The sequence below is a fragment of the Cupressus sempervirens genome, chromosome 5 (assembly GCF_028749045.1).
Source record: "Cupressus sempervirens isolate cs-2001-9-10 chromosome 5, ASM2874904v1, whole genome shotgun sequence".
NCBI lineage: Eukaryota > Viridiplantae > Streptophyta > Pinopsida > Cupressales > Cupressaceae > Cupressus > Cupressus sempervirens.
In genome coordinates, this window is record NC_143122.1 from 421,339,467 (window position 1) to 421,357,255 (window position 17,789).

Here is a 17,789-nt window from a genome sequence, read left to right on the forward strand (position 1 = left end):
TAAAAAAAACACAGGCTAAGCATTTATGTTTGAGCATGCAACAGGGGCCTTATAATTTCCGCGATACCAGAGCAAGACAAAATAGGATTTCAGACTTGCAAAGCAAACACTCTAGTACATCCGTGCAGGGGGACATTGAATCCAGCCACACAGACACAAAGGAGATATTCTTTGATCAAGACAACAATATGGGTGATCGAGATGACAAGAATACAGGATTAGGCGGAGGCGGAAATGCCGGTCCAGATCAGGGGGACGTAATGTTTAGACAATTACTGGATACATTAGAGCAAGGGCAGCGTATGCAGCAGGAGCAGAATAGGCGAATGGACATGATGTTGCAGCTCATGGCTAGACAGATGGGTGTCAATATTAATCCAGGTGATGCCAACAACAGAAACAATAACAATGAGGGAAACAATAACAATGGAGGAAACAATAACCATGGAGGCCAAGGCAACAACAATGGTCCTGAGAATAACATTAATGGTAATAATGGACACGGCAACAATGGGAATGAGGCTGATAACTTTAGACACGTTGCACGCCCAGCACAGACTGCGAGCTCGAGACCTCTTCTATCCACCTTCCCACCCAGAGATCCGATTCAACCAGTAAACGAACCGCAGATTACCGAGTTACAGGATCAGTTCATGAGGGACTGGGAGGCTAGTGGACCGGAGTTTCAGGCGGATATTTCCCTCAAAGATTATATGGACTTGAGGATGAGACACATGCCTAGAGCAGGAGGGAGGAATCAAAACTTTGAGCTGAGAAAGAAAGTTGGAAAACTTTCCTTACCTTATTATGATGCTTCAGGGAAGATGACTGCACGAGCTTAGGTGCAGAAGGTAGATACATACTTGCAGCTAAATCCTATGCCTGAGGAGGAGGCTATCAAGTATGCGGCTATGCACTTGGATGGCATTGCACATGAATGGTGGCATCATGGCATGGTGACTTTGGGGCATAATCAGATTACATCCTATGAGGAATTCACCGAAACATTGATTGAGAGATTTGACACTAGGGATCCCGAGTTACATTTCAAGGAACTAGCACAGTTAAAATAGTCAGGTTCTGTAGATGCTTACATTGCCGAGTTTCAACGCTTGTCTGTACTTGTTACTGATATCTCTCCTAGGAGATTGGTGGTGTTATTTTGTGATGGTCTTGCTGATCCATTACGAGATTGGGTGAAGGGACATGATCCACTCACCTTAGCTGAAGCAACTAAAAAGGCACGAGATTTAGCCCCTTCGGTATACAAAGGAAAAAACCATTCAACAGATTCTTCCTACCACAAGGACAAAGACAAAAAACCGTTTCAGAAAGTGTATAACAAACCCAAAGAAGGATCAAAAGGACTAGACAATGAAACCTTGAATGAACTTCGAAAGAAGTTGTGCTTCCATTGTAGAGAGCCTTGGGACTTATCTCATAAATGTTCTCTCAAGGCTAAGGCAAATCAAATGGAGTATTTTTCAGCAAAAAATTCAGAGTCAGAGGGGGAGGATCAGCACTCCGATTCAGATGAGGGTAACACTATAGAGGAGAGTAGCATTCCTAAGGATGATAGATTGTTGGCACGCTTGACAGGGGCCCAAAAGGCAATCACATTTAAGGTCAGGGGTACTATCCAGAGGCAGAAAGTGATATCTCTTATTGACACTGGGGCTACACATAACTTCATAGATGCACAGTTGGTAGCCAGGAGAGGGTTACAGATAGAGGAGCATGATGGGTTTAGAGTCATGGTGGCTAACAGTGATAAATTATTATGCACTCGAAAGATATCTAATCTTCACATTAGGTTTGGAGATGGCTACGAGTTGAAGGATGAGTTCTATGTTGTGGACATGGGAGATTATGATGTCATCCTCGGCATGACATGGATGGCTTCACTAGTGGAGCTCACACTCAACCTAGCGAAATTGGAGATGAGATTCCAGCATGAGGGCAGAACTGTGGTACTTAGAGGTCTTTCAGACGGAGGTTGTAGAGTAGTGTCCTTGAGGAGAATTCAGAGACTTTTTCGTCATGATGACATAGAGTGGGCGGCAGAGTGCTACATTATGCCAACTTCACCAGAGCCACAAGAAAAGAGTCATCCACCAAATATCCAGAAGATACTTGATAGAGACGCTAAAGTATTTAGCGATATTCCTCATGGGGTTCCTCCTGACAGAGGGATGGAACATGTTATTGAGCTCGAGGAGGGAGCCAAACCAATTATGATTACTCCCTATCGTCATCCTAAGAAACACAAGGATGAGATAGAGAAGGTGATTAAGGATTTGTTGGAGATGGGGCATATCAGGCCCAGTAAGAGCCCCTTTGCTTCAGCAGTAGTATTGGTAAAGAAGAAGGATGGGACGATGCACATGTGCATCAATTACAGGGCACTGAATAAGAAAACAATTAAAAACAAGTATCCCATTCCTAGGATTGATGAGCTGATTGATGAGTTGCATGGGACATGCTTCTTCACCAAAATTGATTTGCGATCCGGATACCATCAGATCAGGATGAGAGCAAAGGACATTGAGAAAACAGCCTTCCGATGTCACTATGGCCACTTTGAGTTCATGGTTATGCCATTTGGTCTAACCAATGCACCCGCTACATTTCAAAGTTGTATGAACCAGGTATTCAGGAAGCAGCTGAGGAGATTTGTCTTGATCTTCTTTGATGACATATTGGTCTTCAGTAAGACCTAGGAGGAGCACTTACATCATCTAGAGGAGGTGTTATCTATTCTAGAGAGAGAGTCATTGTATGCCAAAGAATCTAAATGTGAGTTTGGCATGACTGAGCTCCTTTACCTTGGGCATATCATTAGTGCAGATGGCGTTCGGGTTGATCCCGAAAAGATTAGAGCTATTGTAGCGTGGCCTACTCCCACAAACCTTACACAGCTTAAGGGATTCTTTGGTTTATGTGGTTTTTATAGGAGGTTTGTTAAGGGATTCTCACAAATTGCTACACCCTTGACAAATCTTACCAAGAAAGGAGCCTTCGTGTGGACAGGGGCAGCACAGAGGTGTTTTGAGCATTTCAAGTAGGTAATGTCTTCATGTCCAGTTCTAGCTCTACCAGATTTCACGAAGCCTTTTGAGCTTCATTGTGATGCATCAGGTGATGGGATTGGAGCAGTATTGATGCAGGAGAAGCATCCCATTGCATTCGAGAGTAGGAAGCTCCGGGGAGTTGAGAAGAGTTATTTTGTCTATGACCAGGAGATGTTGGCCATAATGCATGCATTGGCCAAATTTCGATCATATTTGGTAGGTGGACGTTTTGTGATCAAGACTGATCACAACAGTATTAAATACTTCATGAGTCAGCGTGATCTTAATGACCGGCAACAAAAATGGGTGACTAAATTGCAGGCTTATGACTATGACACAGAGTTTGTCAAAGGTAAGAAAAATGTGGTGGCTGATGCCTTATCTCGGAGACCTCACTTATGTGCTCTAGCAGAGATTTCAAGAGATTGGAGAGATCGGATTATAGCAGAGTATGTCGGAGATGCTTGGGCTTCTGGATTGATTTCAGGTACCATACAAGATGATCACTATGAGGTGATAGATGGATTGATCAGAGTTCAGGATAGGGTTTATTTGATTCCGTCATCACATTTGAGAGAGGCAATACTGAAGGCATTTCATGATGCACCCACAGCTGGACATCCGGGGGTCTTCAAGACCTACAGGCAAATCCGAGAGTGGTTTCCATGGAAAGGGCTCAAGGATGATGTTCAGAGGTATGTCAGGGAGTGTGTGGTTTGTCAAAAGAATAAGGGAGAGCACACATTTCCTGCAAGTTTATTACAGCCCTTGCCCATTCCTGATAGGAAATGGGAAAGTATTTCGATGGACTTCATCACTGGTTTACCACGAGTGCAGGGAAGAGATTGCATCTATGTGGTAGTGGACCGCTTGACGAAGTTTGCTCACTTCTTTGCTATTCCGTCCACTTACACAACAGCACAGGTGGCAGATCTTTTCTTTAGAGAGATATTCAGGTTACATGGGCTGCCCAGATTCTTTGTCAGCGACCGGAATAGTAAGTTTATGAGTGTTTTTTGGCAAGAGTTGTTTAGGTTGTGTGGTACAGATCTTACACCTAGCACTAGTTATCATTCACAAACAAATGGGCAAACAGAGATTGTGAATAAATGGGTGGAAGGATATTTGAGGAACTATGTAACTGCACAACAAAATGCTTGGATCAGATGGTTGCATATGGGAGAGTATTGTTATAACACCACTTATCATATGTCCATCAAGATGACTCCTTTCATGGCACTCTATGGTTATGAAGCACCTAGCTTCATGGATTTAGTTTTGGGGGACAGTAAAGTGCCCAAAGCCAAAAACTTATTGCAGGATAGTCAGGACATCCTGAAAGTGCTCAAAGAGAATATACAACAGGCCCAAAATCAACAGAAATTGTTTGTTGATCAGCACCAAATAGAGCGTAGCTTCGAGGTAGGGGATATGGTTTACTTGAGGCTACAACCATATAGACAGTCATCGCTCAAGAAGAGAAGAGCTGAAAAGTTGAAACCTAGATTTTATGGTCCCTACAGGGTGATTCGCACAGTGGGCAAAGTCGCCTATGAGCTTGAGCTTCCAAAGGGCAATCGAGTGCACAATGTGTTTCATGTGTCTAGGCTTAAGAAAGCCATTGGTCAGAATGTAGTGCCTTCTGCAAATTTACCCTCTTTGGATGAGGAGGGGAAGCTTGTGTTAGTACCCGAGGCTATTGTGGACGCCAGAGAGAGGAAGCTTAGAAACAGGGTAGTGAAGGAGTATTTGGTCAGATGGAGAGACCTGTCGGAGGAAGATTCTACATGGGAGAGTGAGCAGGTTATTCAACAGGCTGGACTGAGACTGCTTGAGGACAAGCAATTTCAAGGGGGCCGGACTGTAATGTCCCCATTTTAGCAATTGACCAAGTGTGTGTGCGTTAGCCTTGTTCTACACGGTCCCGAGGGCTAACGAAGGGTTTAATGGGATCCTAGAGTGTTTTGGCCTAGTTATTTCCAGTTTGGGCCAAAACGAAGTTTATTTACTCAGTTTCAGGCATACTTACTATTTTTAGTAAGTCAGCAAGACACAGTGCGGGTAAATTTTGGTGATTGGATTTGATACTCCTCGGTGAGAGCTTTCCGATGAGCTATCACTTGCATTATTCGGAGTCCAATTGCTAATACATTTTAATGCCTGAAGTTTTATTAAAGTAACGTCTAATTTAATTGTAAACTATTAAAGTGTTACTTTAATATTTATTTTATGGGGATGTGTACCCAAGGGAGACATAAGGGGTATTTTAATATGTGTTTTATATACTACACATCTTTTATCCCACATTGCTCATATGAGTTGAGCGGACCCTTGGAAATAGAATAAAAAGAAGCATTTGTGGCTTCATTAGCCAGGTTGAATATGAGAAGAAATTGGTGTATGAGTTGCAGCTTCGTTCTTGGCATTTGAGGACGTCTATCCTCTCTTGTAACATTCTAGACGTCATTCCCTTGGGGTTTGGCCTTTTGGAATTCTTTGTTATTGGCTTCATTATCAGGCAATTTAGTTGCATTTCCAGCTACAGGCAGATTTGGTATTTTGCTCATATCTTCTTCACTACTTTTCCGACGCTTATGCCGCTTTGAGGAAATGATATTACGAAGGTAGTGGACTGATTGAAGGACAAAGCACTGTAGCAGCAAGTTTGAAAGCATGGGCTGGAGTATTATGTCAATACTGCTGAAGTAATTAGTGAGTTGATAAATCTGCCATGTATTTGATTTTATGAATTCTGAAAATAACATTTTATTAGCAGCAGTTCATTTCCACTTTGCATATTATTGTAATTTCTTTCTTGTTTATGTTGTATGATACCAATTCCATGCACAAAACACAGTTTGATTCCTGGAGTTATAAGGGGTTTAAAACATTAAACGGAGAAATAAGAGGTTGAATGCAAACTGTTTGACAAAATTCTTTTCAGCAAATTGGTTTAGTTTTTTGGGACATCCAGGGGTGCCCATTACAGGCAGAGGGCATTCTTATAGAATGTTGCCATTATGGCAGAGGGCATTTTTATGGAATGTCACCCTTATTGGCGAAGAGCATTTTTTTTTTTAAATTCTAAGAGACTTATTCATAAGAGGCAAGAAACACTTACCAAAGGATAAGTGCTTCAACAAATTAAGGATCATTGGATTGGATAAGGACATTACAACTCACCACTCACATTGGAAAGTTTTGAATTGCTTGAGGACAAGCAATTTTGGGAGGGAAGGACTGTCATGTGGCCCTTTTGATGTTCTTTTCTATAAAGAAGATTCAATAAATAAATAAACAATAATGAAATAGATCAATAATAAATCTATTAGTAATAGATGACAGAAGAGTTATAAGTAATAATAATTTAAATAGCAATTATAAAAAGAGTTATTATTTACCATTTAAATAATAATATAATATATCATCAAGATTTTATAATATAAATATATAAATATATACATATAATAAATAAATATATATATATATATATCCAGAATTAAAGTGATATCCTAAAACAATATATATAGATAACGTTATCTTTAACAAATTGTATATTGTTTACTTAGCCGTCTAATCTTAATATATAACCAATCACAACCAAACTAAAGAGACTGGCAACAACAATGTGGAGAAGAAAAAGGAAGTATTGACAGTGTAGCAAATACAACCATTAAAAAATAACTAAGTCTGAGTGCGGGTGGAAGTGACGTGTTTGCTACTATCGCACCTCATCACAATCAATGAAAGGTATGAATGAATCGTGTAAATAAGAAAGAGAGGAGAGAACTCATGATTCTATTTCCTTCCTCCATTCAAGAGATGCATCAATCACCTAGTGAAGACTATTTGGGAAATATTTAGAATGCTTGAAGATTAGCAAAGGCATTGAATAACATAGATTGACAATAGGAACTTTGCATACCGTTGAACCAATAAAAGTGACTAATATGATAATTGCAAACATTCCAGGCTATCTAACAGAATATACATTATGCTAATTCTTTTGATAGTTATAATCCACACTTGAGAGGACATATCAGAAATCTGTGATAAGCTACAGAAGAATGATGATATCTAGAGGATGGTCAGTGCATCAAATATATATATATATGAAGATTACCACCACAGATAGGGTTACGGGACAATAGAAAAAAGTATAATATGCATTGACCAAATAACAAACATGTGACGCGGTGAAAATCTAAAGTTAAGGAGCTACCAAAAAAATAGAAGAAAGGTCATGTACTGGAGAAGAACATGTAATGTATACTGTAGAAGAGACTGCATGCATTGCCGAAGATATTGAATATGGCAGATGACAATATAGCTATGGCAACATACATTGGAGAGGTCAATAATACTCATTGAAGAAAATTTGAGGTTAATAATCATTGCAGGAAGAACAATTCCATCGATACTCTTTCATTGCAGTCCAAATGGAATTCCAGTCAGCATCAATAAACAAAATACAATTAGCACCATCACCAACGAAGGTTGATCAACTCATTCCAAACAAAAGTTGTCAATGCCCTTCGTCTTTCTTCCATTGCCTATCTGAGAACATCATATGTGCCACGCATGCTTGAGAAGCTCCATTATCGGAAATATCAATATCATCGGTCTTGAGAAAGAGTAGAGCAATCCATGGAATCCAGTGCGGTAAAGATTAAGTCATTTACCAACTAATAATTTAAAAAAGGCATTCATTAGAATTGAATAAAGATAACAACTAAAAAATAATTATAGAGGTGTGTGATTTGTGGTAAAAAATTGATTTATTTAGAGAAAGATTACTTTTAACATCCAAATGATATAACCTTTCAAACAGAAATATATATATTGTGAACAAATCCCGTCCTGGAAAAAAGGACAAAGATTGAAATTGAACACTTATAATTCCTCTAATTACAAAAGGAGTTTAGAGGATATAGTCAACGGAGAATAACAAAGAGTTGAGTCTAGGACACCTTTAGCACTAGTTCCTTGCTTTGTAACTAATGTAGATTCTGGTCTGTTTGACCTATTCTTGGTCATTTTTTTGTAATTTAATTCCTTTGTTTTAAAGTAAACCTCTCGTATCATCTTTTCTTTCTGTTGTTTTGTTTACCTAAATCGTGTTATATTTTGCTTGTCTTCTTTCTCAAAGCCAAACAGACATTGTTTGTGTAGCCTATACAGCAATCCAGACTGTCCTACAATACAGTTCAAGTTTCTTCGTAACCATCTATTAAAGATAGCAGGTTTCCATCATCCTGATGATGGATCATGGGGTATGATCTGAAACATTGATGTTGAAAAAAGTGATACAGGTCCCAAAAGCATACTAACATAACTATCTATTAAAAAACTATATCCCTGTGATTGGAATTCTCAGTACCAAGTTTTTTATGCTATACCTCTACTATATAGTGTGACACCCATTTTAAAAAATTCATATTTATTTCTGTATGAAAACAATAAAGTTTCAACAAGATGGGACATATATCTGTTTGATGACATGCTTATCCATTTATATAAGTACTCTACATCTATGTCTTTAATTAGTATGAGTAATTTCATTTTTTTTTATCATAAATTACATTTATAGTCCATCTGTTGATTTTTTTCACAAGTACTTGTCTTGCCTTTATTTCTATTTTGCATGTGTATGTCACTTATCCACATACATCTTCTACGCCATCTTGCATGTTACCTTATGTGTACAGTACTTATTCATATGAATGCTCTAAGGAAAATGTCTGCTAGCTTGCATTTGTATAATTATTATATTCTTACATACAGTATAGTAAATTAAAAAGAACTTACACAATATGCAAATTTGGTATTTGCCATAGGTCAGAAGGAAGTTCGCCTGTCAAGTTATTATTATCCAATAAGCTGCAAAGAAACAAATATAATCACACTTCTAGCTACAACTAATCACTCCGAACCAAATACAAATAGCAAGAAAAACACTAAATGACTTAGTTGATCTTTGTAAAACAACTTGCATACAACAATGCCAAACTAATGACCATTTCATGTTTTAATATCGTGTCAACCAAACTATAATGCTCATAACTTACATGTGAACCAAGCTTGAGAGTCTGGAAAGCTCTTTTGGTATCTCACCACTGATTGAATTGTTATTCATGTGGCTGCAGTCAAAATACAAATCACTAAAATTGACCATTTGTTGAAGTAATTTTCCTTAAATAACCATCATGTTCCCCTTTCTCTAAAAATCACTTGTTCACAAGTGAAAAAACTGCTTATCTCAACAGTTTACAACAATAATTTCAAAAAATTATTATTGTGAAGAGCTTACAGATGCTTCAGTGCAGTCAAATTAGCAATAGAATTTGGCAGAGGCCCCGATATGTTATTCTCATCAATTTGGATTCTGTCCAAATTGGAGAGGTAACCAATCTCTTCTGGCAATGAGCCTGATATGTTGTTGCCATTGAGGAGCCTGTACAGTAGCAAAGAAAAAGATCAAAATTGAAATTATTCATCATTGAGATAACCCTTCTGCTCAGAAAAAGAAAAACAATTTTCCCAACACTTCCAAGGGTTCTCCTTTCACTGACATATGAAACATTAAAATTACTATTCATGCAGAAGATCAAGCTGGTTTGAATATATATTATTATGACAATCAAAGTTAAGGAAACAACTTTGTACCCCTAGTATCATAATGTAAGGTGAAATTTTTCTCTTATTTTTCTGTCTTTAATGATCTATAAATTGTTTGAATCAAATAAATTGCTGCAGTAATTGGTATGGCACACACAAAATATATAAAATGCTTGTTCATATGGTAAAAAGTTCCCAACACTCTATATATAGCCAATATAAATTTCTACACAAAAATAGATTAGAGCTACTTGTCTTTGGCAGTAATATACAGATACCATGTTCAAATTTCTAATAGATTCTCGCTCATATACAGGATAATATATTAAAATTTAATAATAAACAGATTAGTTTCAGGAATCGAGATTGTAATGACAGCCTAAAAACTTTTAAAGAGATTGAAAGCTATTAGAACTTGCAAACACTGTATGCAAAAGAAAAAGAAAAGATATGTCAAATGTTGGGAGTACATTTTTCAGCTTCAACGTCATGTGTTGTTGATTATATGTTTCACAAGTCAAATTGTGTACAAGCATTTACCTAACAATTATAAAATTCAACATCTAGATTTCTAGTTTTGACCTCTCAAGATCTTGGAGTAGAACATTTCACACCATAACCCAAAGCCATTTCGCTAGGACTTGGTAATGACTTGACATGCCCAGGATTATGTGTTGACTAAACATATGGAAGGCAGCCACTAAACAAAAGATGCACAAAAATAATAATATCGATAAATTTCATTCAGAAAACCAAAAATAAAATATCAGAGAATCAATTGAGGAAGTTTTGGAATATATAATTTGATGAGTACTTGGAAGTTTCCCAGATCTTGATGAGTCTGATCAAGTTTGAAACAAAGAAAAAATGATAATATTTTAATGTCCACAAATGACCAAAAAAATTATTAACTGGACTGGAATCCACAGAAAGTACAATAGCAAACGACTAGCACGAAAAGGAAATCCTCAACATTTGAGCTGAGTGATGTAACTCTGTTAATTTCCCAGACAAACTGAGTTAAACATGTTGATATTGCCACAAAACAAAAATCTTGAAAAAATATTGTCCTATGTACAACTCCTCTAAACTTTCTCTTATTGTCTATTTTTTTAGTAAGTATATATCCATTATGTAACCAGTCATTCCATTGGGATATCAAAGGGAATTCCACATCTTACATAGGGAAGCAGGGAGGCAGGTTTTAGGGAAGTTTTGTTCCACTACAACATGCAGAATCAATTACATAATGTTTCGAGGAGAAACACCAAACACTCAACCCTCTCTTGATATAAGGTCATCTCTCATGCTAAGCTTGCAAAATAAGATCATGAAATGACCTCAAGGTTCTTTCATAATTATGGACTTCACTCAGTTTTGTGATGTGATATGTTGGTTATCACAAAGGGACTTACACTATTCATTCAAGTAGTATCAACTCTTGCACTTCTAAAGATTTTTCTTCACAATGTGCAATGAAAATATAGCTTCTAATTCTCTGAATTTTCCACATCCAAATGTAACTTAAACTTATATTTCTACTTCTAGTTCTACTTCTATTTGCAAATGCAAGGAATCATGGATGACTTGAACTCTACTAGATGTAATCTTGCCAACAACTCCACCCACCTAGTGCAAGTTCTAAGGAACACTCGACTGGTTTTCAAATAAATATCTCCTCTTCAATCCCATCAAATGGATGCAAACTAAAGATTCAACATTGATTGAAGTTAAGTACATTCAATCATCAACTTACCACACAAGGCGCCCTTACCATCAACAAGAGGCTAGTGGCCCAGATTTGTTCGAGTCAAACAAGTAAACATCCACAACAATTTTCATTCAACTAAACTAATTCAACATGAAAATAAATGTACTCCAAGTGAAAGATTGAGGAAACCACGCAACACTCCAAAGCAATAACAAGTAATTCACCATGAAGAACCAACGATGAACTATCCATTACTTTGAAAGCATCATAATAAACTATTTGATCAAGTCTCTCCCTTAACTAGCCTACTCTACTCTAGCTCTCTAATCTCCCCTCCTAAACCAGGTTTCTAAGCCCATGAATTACAAATGAGAAGGCCTTGGCCTTTTTATAGTAGTTCCATTACAATAAAGGGCCAAGATCAATTCAAGATCAAGGGCCGACTTTTTCTTCCCATAAACCCTAACTAGGCTTGTCAAATTTTAAAACAATTATGTTAAGGCATCAATTCATGGGCCATAAGAAAATTACAATGATTTTGATAGCCAATGACAATGAGAAAATTGGACGCTTGGCATTTTGTGATTGATTGTGCTTGAAACTGAGGTTTTCTAATTGGAGGACAAACAATTGCCTCCTTATCATCCTTATCATGTGCTTGGAGTCTCGGCTTGTAGAAGGTGTTTGTTAAAATTGAATAAGTATCTCTCAATGTTTGAGATTTCTCTATCCTTTGAAATTTCCTCATGGAATTGACTTGAATCACTTGAATCTTTGTGAACCTGTGAACTTGATCTTTCTTGATTCTCCTTGAATATGTACACATGTAGCTGGATCTTTTGTGCTTTCCTAGATTTCCTCTTGATTTCAATATGACTTTGCAGGTTGTTAGCTTGAACATGAATCTTTCCTTCTCATTTGAGTCCTCAGGCTTGAGCCACCTTCTTCTAGTATCCTCTTGAAATTTTGAGTCCTTGATCATCACCTTGCCCTCTAGCTTCTCATTTTTGAATTCAGCTTGCAAAACAAAGGAGAAAAGCATTAAGTCTGTGGAAAAAACTCCGAAAATAAAATCACATCACTAATAAACATAATTCATCCCACGTAGCGTTAAAATTCATTTCTCTCACAACTCTCCAATCTGCCCATTTGATTTATTTTTTATTTTACATGAGGAAAATAAGGCTAAAGGGAAAGTGGGAAATTCCAAGTTGGGAGGATTAATGTGGCGGAAATCCTAAAATTAAAGGATTTCCACAAAATTTACTCAGCGCATCATTTCCTTCTATATTTGGGCTGCAAAAATAATTCATGGCAGGCAGCTTTGGTTATTATAGAGGATAAGAGTTAGCTCATGAAAATCCTTAGCGTTAAAAGATTTTCACCAAATATGGTGCAGCCTTCCTTTGTCGTAAAACCTTCCAAACTTCATCATAGTCAATTAATTTCATCCTAACTCAATATCCTCTACCCCTGACACTTGCTTGAAATGCATTTCGATGCAAAAAACAAAAGGGGAAAAATGTAATGGAAGCAATAAGGATTTCCACCACAGGAAATCCTTAGTATTGAGGATTTCCACCAAGTATATTTTCTCAAAATTTACCTCATTTCAACATTCCTTGGTGATTCCTTGTTCTATTTTTTGTGATGTCCCCAGTTTTAGACTAGGTTTTAGTAAGAGTTAAATAATAATATTCTATTAATTTAATATATTTATAAATATATGATATTAAATCATCTAATACATTTTTTGATATATTCAAATATAATGATAATATATTAGCATTTACTAATAATAATATATCCTTATTTACTAATGTAATAGTATTACAATATATATCTACCAATATAAGAATGAATGGTGACAACATTATTATGTTATCTAAATGGCTTATATCATCCATAAGCCCAAGGATACACTACAAATATGGAAATTTAAATAATTAATAAATGCTATACATATATAATATATAATAGAGTATATTATTAAATATATGTTAATAAATCACTATTAAACCTTAACCATAACAACTAGGTTAATTATTATTTGAAGGGATGCAACCATCCATGACCATTCACTAGTAATAAAATATATAAATAGAAGAACAAATGATAGACTAAGGGAAATCAGATATGGATTATTATGAAAACTTATAGAAATAAGAAGCAAATAAGAAAATGCCCTAAATGGGACATTACAAGTGGTATCCGAGCAGCTTTCTTTACAACCTGTGGAAAGTACTAGAGGGATCAAAGAGCATGGAAAAGGATAGAAGGAAGGGATATCCAACTAAACAAAAAGAGATCCTACTCAGGAGTTGCAGCAGACATAAGCTAGCACCTCAGAAAGGAAAATGTCATGTCCCCAATTTCTGCCCTTCCTTAGTGACAATATTTCTAGCAAGGTTGGTCTATTTTCTGGTTCCCATAGGCTAGCAGACCATAGAGGAAACCAACCCCGGGGCTTTGAGAGTCATGCATGACTTTCCCAAGTAGTTTGGAGCAGTGGACAACAGTTTCCTACAATTTAGGAGGGATTCCTAATTTGTAGGGATTGACTAAGAGTGGTCTAGGAGGCATTTGGAGACCTCGGCGAACGTTTTGGAGACTTAGAGTGCATCTCCTATTTTTTAGGAGGAACTCCCAGTTCAGTGACAGTTCTCTCAGAGGTGCACACAGTAGGGGAGTCATTGGGACTCAATTTTGGTTGATTGGGGTTGTCTCCTACTTTTTAGGAGCATCCCTAGATTTTAGGGATGGACTGCCAGTTGACCCATCTTGTCTAGCATCAATCACAGACAGGTGACAAGGTCAGATTCATGTTTGATTGGTCATTTTGGGCCTTTTGGGAAATATTTTAATATATTTAAATATTTTCTAAGTTGGTGATTAAATAAATTAATATAAGGTTAATAATATAACCATTTTGGAGTAATAAGGAGATTTTGGCTTCAGTTGATCAAGTACACCTATGTGTTATAGCTCGTTGGAAAGGTCTGGAATTATTATACATGATTTTTACTATCTGTAGACTTTTTGGTGCCTTCAACTATGGAATTTTAATAAAATAATGTTTTTCCTATAGCATGGACGTTTTTATCTGGGAAAATGTTATTTTATTATATTTTATTTAAAGGGCAAAGTGTAATTTCCCTTTAGGGTTCAATTTACAATTGGAAGGGGATATAAGGAGATGGAAACCTAATTTCTTATTATATTTTGCATATTGAAAAACTTGTTTTTGTGAATTGGCTCTGAGAGAGCAATTCTTCATCTGGGATGCAAACCCCAGGTTCTGGATTGGCTGGGACGTAGCCCTCAGCAGTTATTGGCATTGGATTCTTCAGACAGTGTGCATTGCTATCAAGGATAGAGTACACCATTCTTTATTGTGGATTCAGGTTGCAAATTTATGGTTTTAGCGTTATAAATTGATTCTTTCAGCTGAGACGTGATTCCTTGCAGTCTTACGGCTGCCATTTGCAACAGTTTGGCATCATTGTTGGATGTAAGCTCTTTGGAACTGCATTGGATTTATTATTTGGCTTTATAAATCAGAAATCTGCCTGGTACGATTTATAGCAATTCTGATTTGGTTCTATGTTCTTATTTATTTTCAGTCTCCTCTCATGTTTATTGTTCATTATTCATTACTATTGTGAAAACTATCAAAAAACACAAAACAAAAACAAAACCTTCTGCAACTTCTGTCTATTCTCAAATACCATCAAAGAAATCACAGGAAAATATAGTTTATTAATTTAAAAACTACAGCAGATCAGCAAGGGCATCTATCAAGGATCTTTCAGAAAACAGAGAGATTAAAAGAAATAAGAATCATCCGACTCAGAAGTATAGATGTTTGCGATTGAAGAGACTGACAGAAGAGTTCTCTCAACAATTGAAGGAAAACAAATCCAATAGCTATGTACCAAAAAAGTAGCAATCTTGTGCCTACAAAAACCATATTCCAAACACTCGACGTACGATCTCTATCCAATAAATGCATCGAGCAGCGTAGATAGCTTGGCTTGAACAATAGAAGAAGCCAACCCAAATGATAATCAAGATTTCAAGGGCCTTAATCATAGCTATAAATAAGACAAATATGCTTCTAGATTATTTTGGACCCATATGTTTTATATTTCTCACCTAAGGCTAAAATAATCAAAAGTCATCGATGATAATGCTCGAATCATATAAACAAGGCCTGATAAGCTATAAAGACCAGTGCTCATATGAAACCCAATCCATTTTTAAATGGGTTTTAGTAATCCTCGAAATCAGAAATAAGCATTTCAAATAGCGCGCATGCTTCTCGAAATCACCAATGATAAGATGATCATATGCGATGTGGCATGGCTATGAAGATCCCCACTAATCGACACTGCAAGAGCTCAAGTACGAAACCCATGAGCACCACGGCTGTAATAGTCAAGTATTACTTTCAAATTGAAGAAAAAATGAGATAGACAAACATCAAACTGTCAACCCACCGTGTAAAATAGCGGAATAAGAAAATACTTGTCAGATGGTGAAATAACAAGCCTGCAATGCTCATTGAGCAATATTAAGAGCCATGCTAAAATTTTGAGAATCTTATTTAATAATCCAACTACGCAAGCCCAAAACAATCTTATTCAGTATTCTATAATCTCTTGTTGTCTGTCTTTGTGTATCAACACATATCATATGCACATCAAATATGGATAGTCCAAAATCAGAATATAAACCATAAAAATCGACAAGCATGGCAAATTGAGAGGCACAAAATCATTCGGTCAGGCAAGGCACGTTGGGAGGTTGAACTACTACACTCGGAATTGTGAGGGACATTGCATTGCATGGAAGTAAATAGGAAGCAATAAAATATCACAATGTTAAATGAATAACAATAACATATAGCATGCATACATCATTCACAACAAAATATGTAGAGAAAGGAGTTAGGAACTTACATGTCGGTTTCAAGTCAACATAAATACAAGGTCATCATAGCCGAGTTTCACATGGGGAAACGGACGTGGAGTAAGTTGAGTATATCCAAGACGTGGAAAGGCCGTGGAGTATATCGAATGACATCGACAAAAGCATATTAAAAGAAGGGTACTGAAACACATTAAAACAAAAAGCAAGGATACAAACCACGGAATTGCATTAAAAGCAGAAATTGGGGAGTTAGTGGAGAATAACATACATCGAATGACGTTTACATAAAGGGGGAAGACACCGAACTTCGTTGACCCAAGAGCATAGCTTTTGTTAAGTGCTTACAAGTGGAGTATTAGCAAACATTGGTAAAGGTAAATATAATAAGGAGGAACCGTAGGTTAAGAGAAGATTGATAGTAGGTATTAAGTTGATCTGTTAGGAGAAGTTCCTAATCCTAAATATACTTTATTTTATATACAAGCTATCATCTCATTTATATAGAAGCATACATATATTTATTTATTATTCAAAAGATTGGAATCCCTTGAAGATAGTTACCTATTCCATATATTTCCAAGTATAAAATGAATACTTAAAGTTATTCACAAGACCTTAGATTGGAAACTTAGAGCAATTTGAAGGACATCCAAATCGGGACATTACATCCAGAAGGCATTCAAATTTGATACACAATCGACAAAGGATAGATCTAAGAACCATGCACCAAGCACACATTCTAAGCATTATGAAAAACAAAGAAAGCACTCCAAGGAATTCCAGAAAAATGAGTTATGTTACCATTGCAAGGAACCATGGGAATGTGGCCATAAATGCAGAAGAGAGCTCAAGAACTAACATGACGAACTAAAAAGAAAAAATTATGCTTTAATTACAAAGGAAGTTGGGAACGAGGACACATATGTGGAAAGAGAAGCCAAGTTCGAAAAATGGACGCAACACTTGATGAGGAAGTAAAAGGAAAGATGAACAAGAGACCTAAATATAATCAAGAGAGTAATGAAGATGTGAAGGACCGACAAGAACTAGATGAGCTACAATTTTAGTGGAATATATATATATATACACAATGTAATAAAAGAATCAAATTACCTCCTAAGTAGACCACCTTGATGGATACCAAGGTGTTCAAGGCCGAGAGGGCAAAAGTTCTGCTCTTGGGCTTAGGTAGGATACTTAAGAAGGAAAAGAATTTTCATCTAAGTAGACCACCTTAATAGATGCCAAAGTGCTGCCGTCAAGGCCAAGAGGGCCAAAGTTTTGCTCTTGGGGTTAGATTGGGAAAAGAATGTTAAGATAGGCATCTAAGTAGACCACCTTGATGGAATGATAAAAAATTTTCATCAAAGCCAGGAGGGCCAAAGTTTTGCTCCTAGGCTTAGATTGGTCAAGTTAAGAAAAATTTGACACCATGTCAACTTAATTCAGTTAAGAAT

The 17,789-nt window shown here is 36.7% G+C and overlaps 1 protein-coding gene across 7 annotated transcripts in view; it reads right to left on the reverse strand.

The window, feature by feature from the left end:
* LOC149556578 (putative LRR receptor-like serine/threonine-protein kinase At1g06840) overlaps positions 1-17,789 on the reverse strand; it is a 269,227-nt gene that overhangs the window by 122,747 nt on the left and 128,691 nt on the right. For 6 of the 7 annotated variants that reach the window (XM_089830965.1, XM_089830964.1, XM_089830962.1 and 3 more), the window contains 3 exons: positions 9,382-9,525; positions 9,140-9,211; positions 8,880-8,951 (listed from right to left, as the gene is read on the reverse strand). In XM_089830965.1, coding sequence (XP_089687091.1) covers positions 8,880-8,951; positions 9,140-9,211; positions 9,382-9,525 — 288 coding nt within the window. The remainder of the gene's footprint in view (positions 1-8,879; positions 8,952-9,139; positions 9,212-9,381; positions 9,526-17,789) is intronic. The other variant, XM_089830963.1, reaches the window with a different exon arrangement.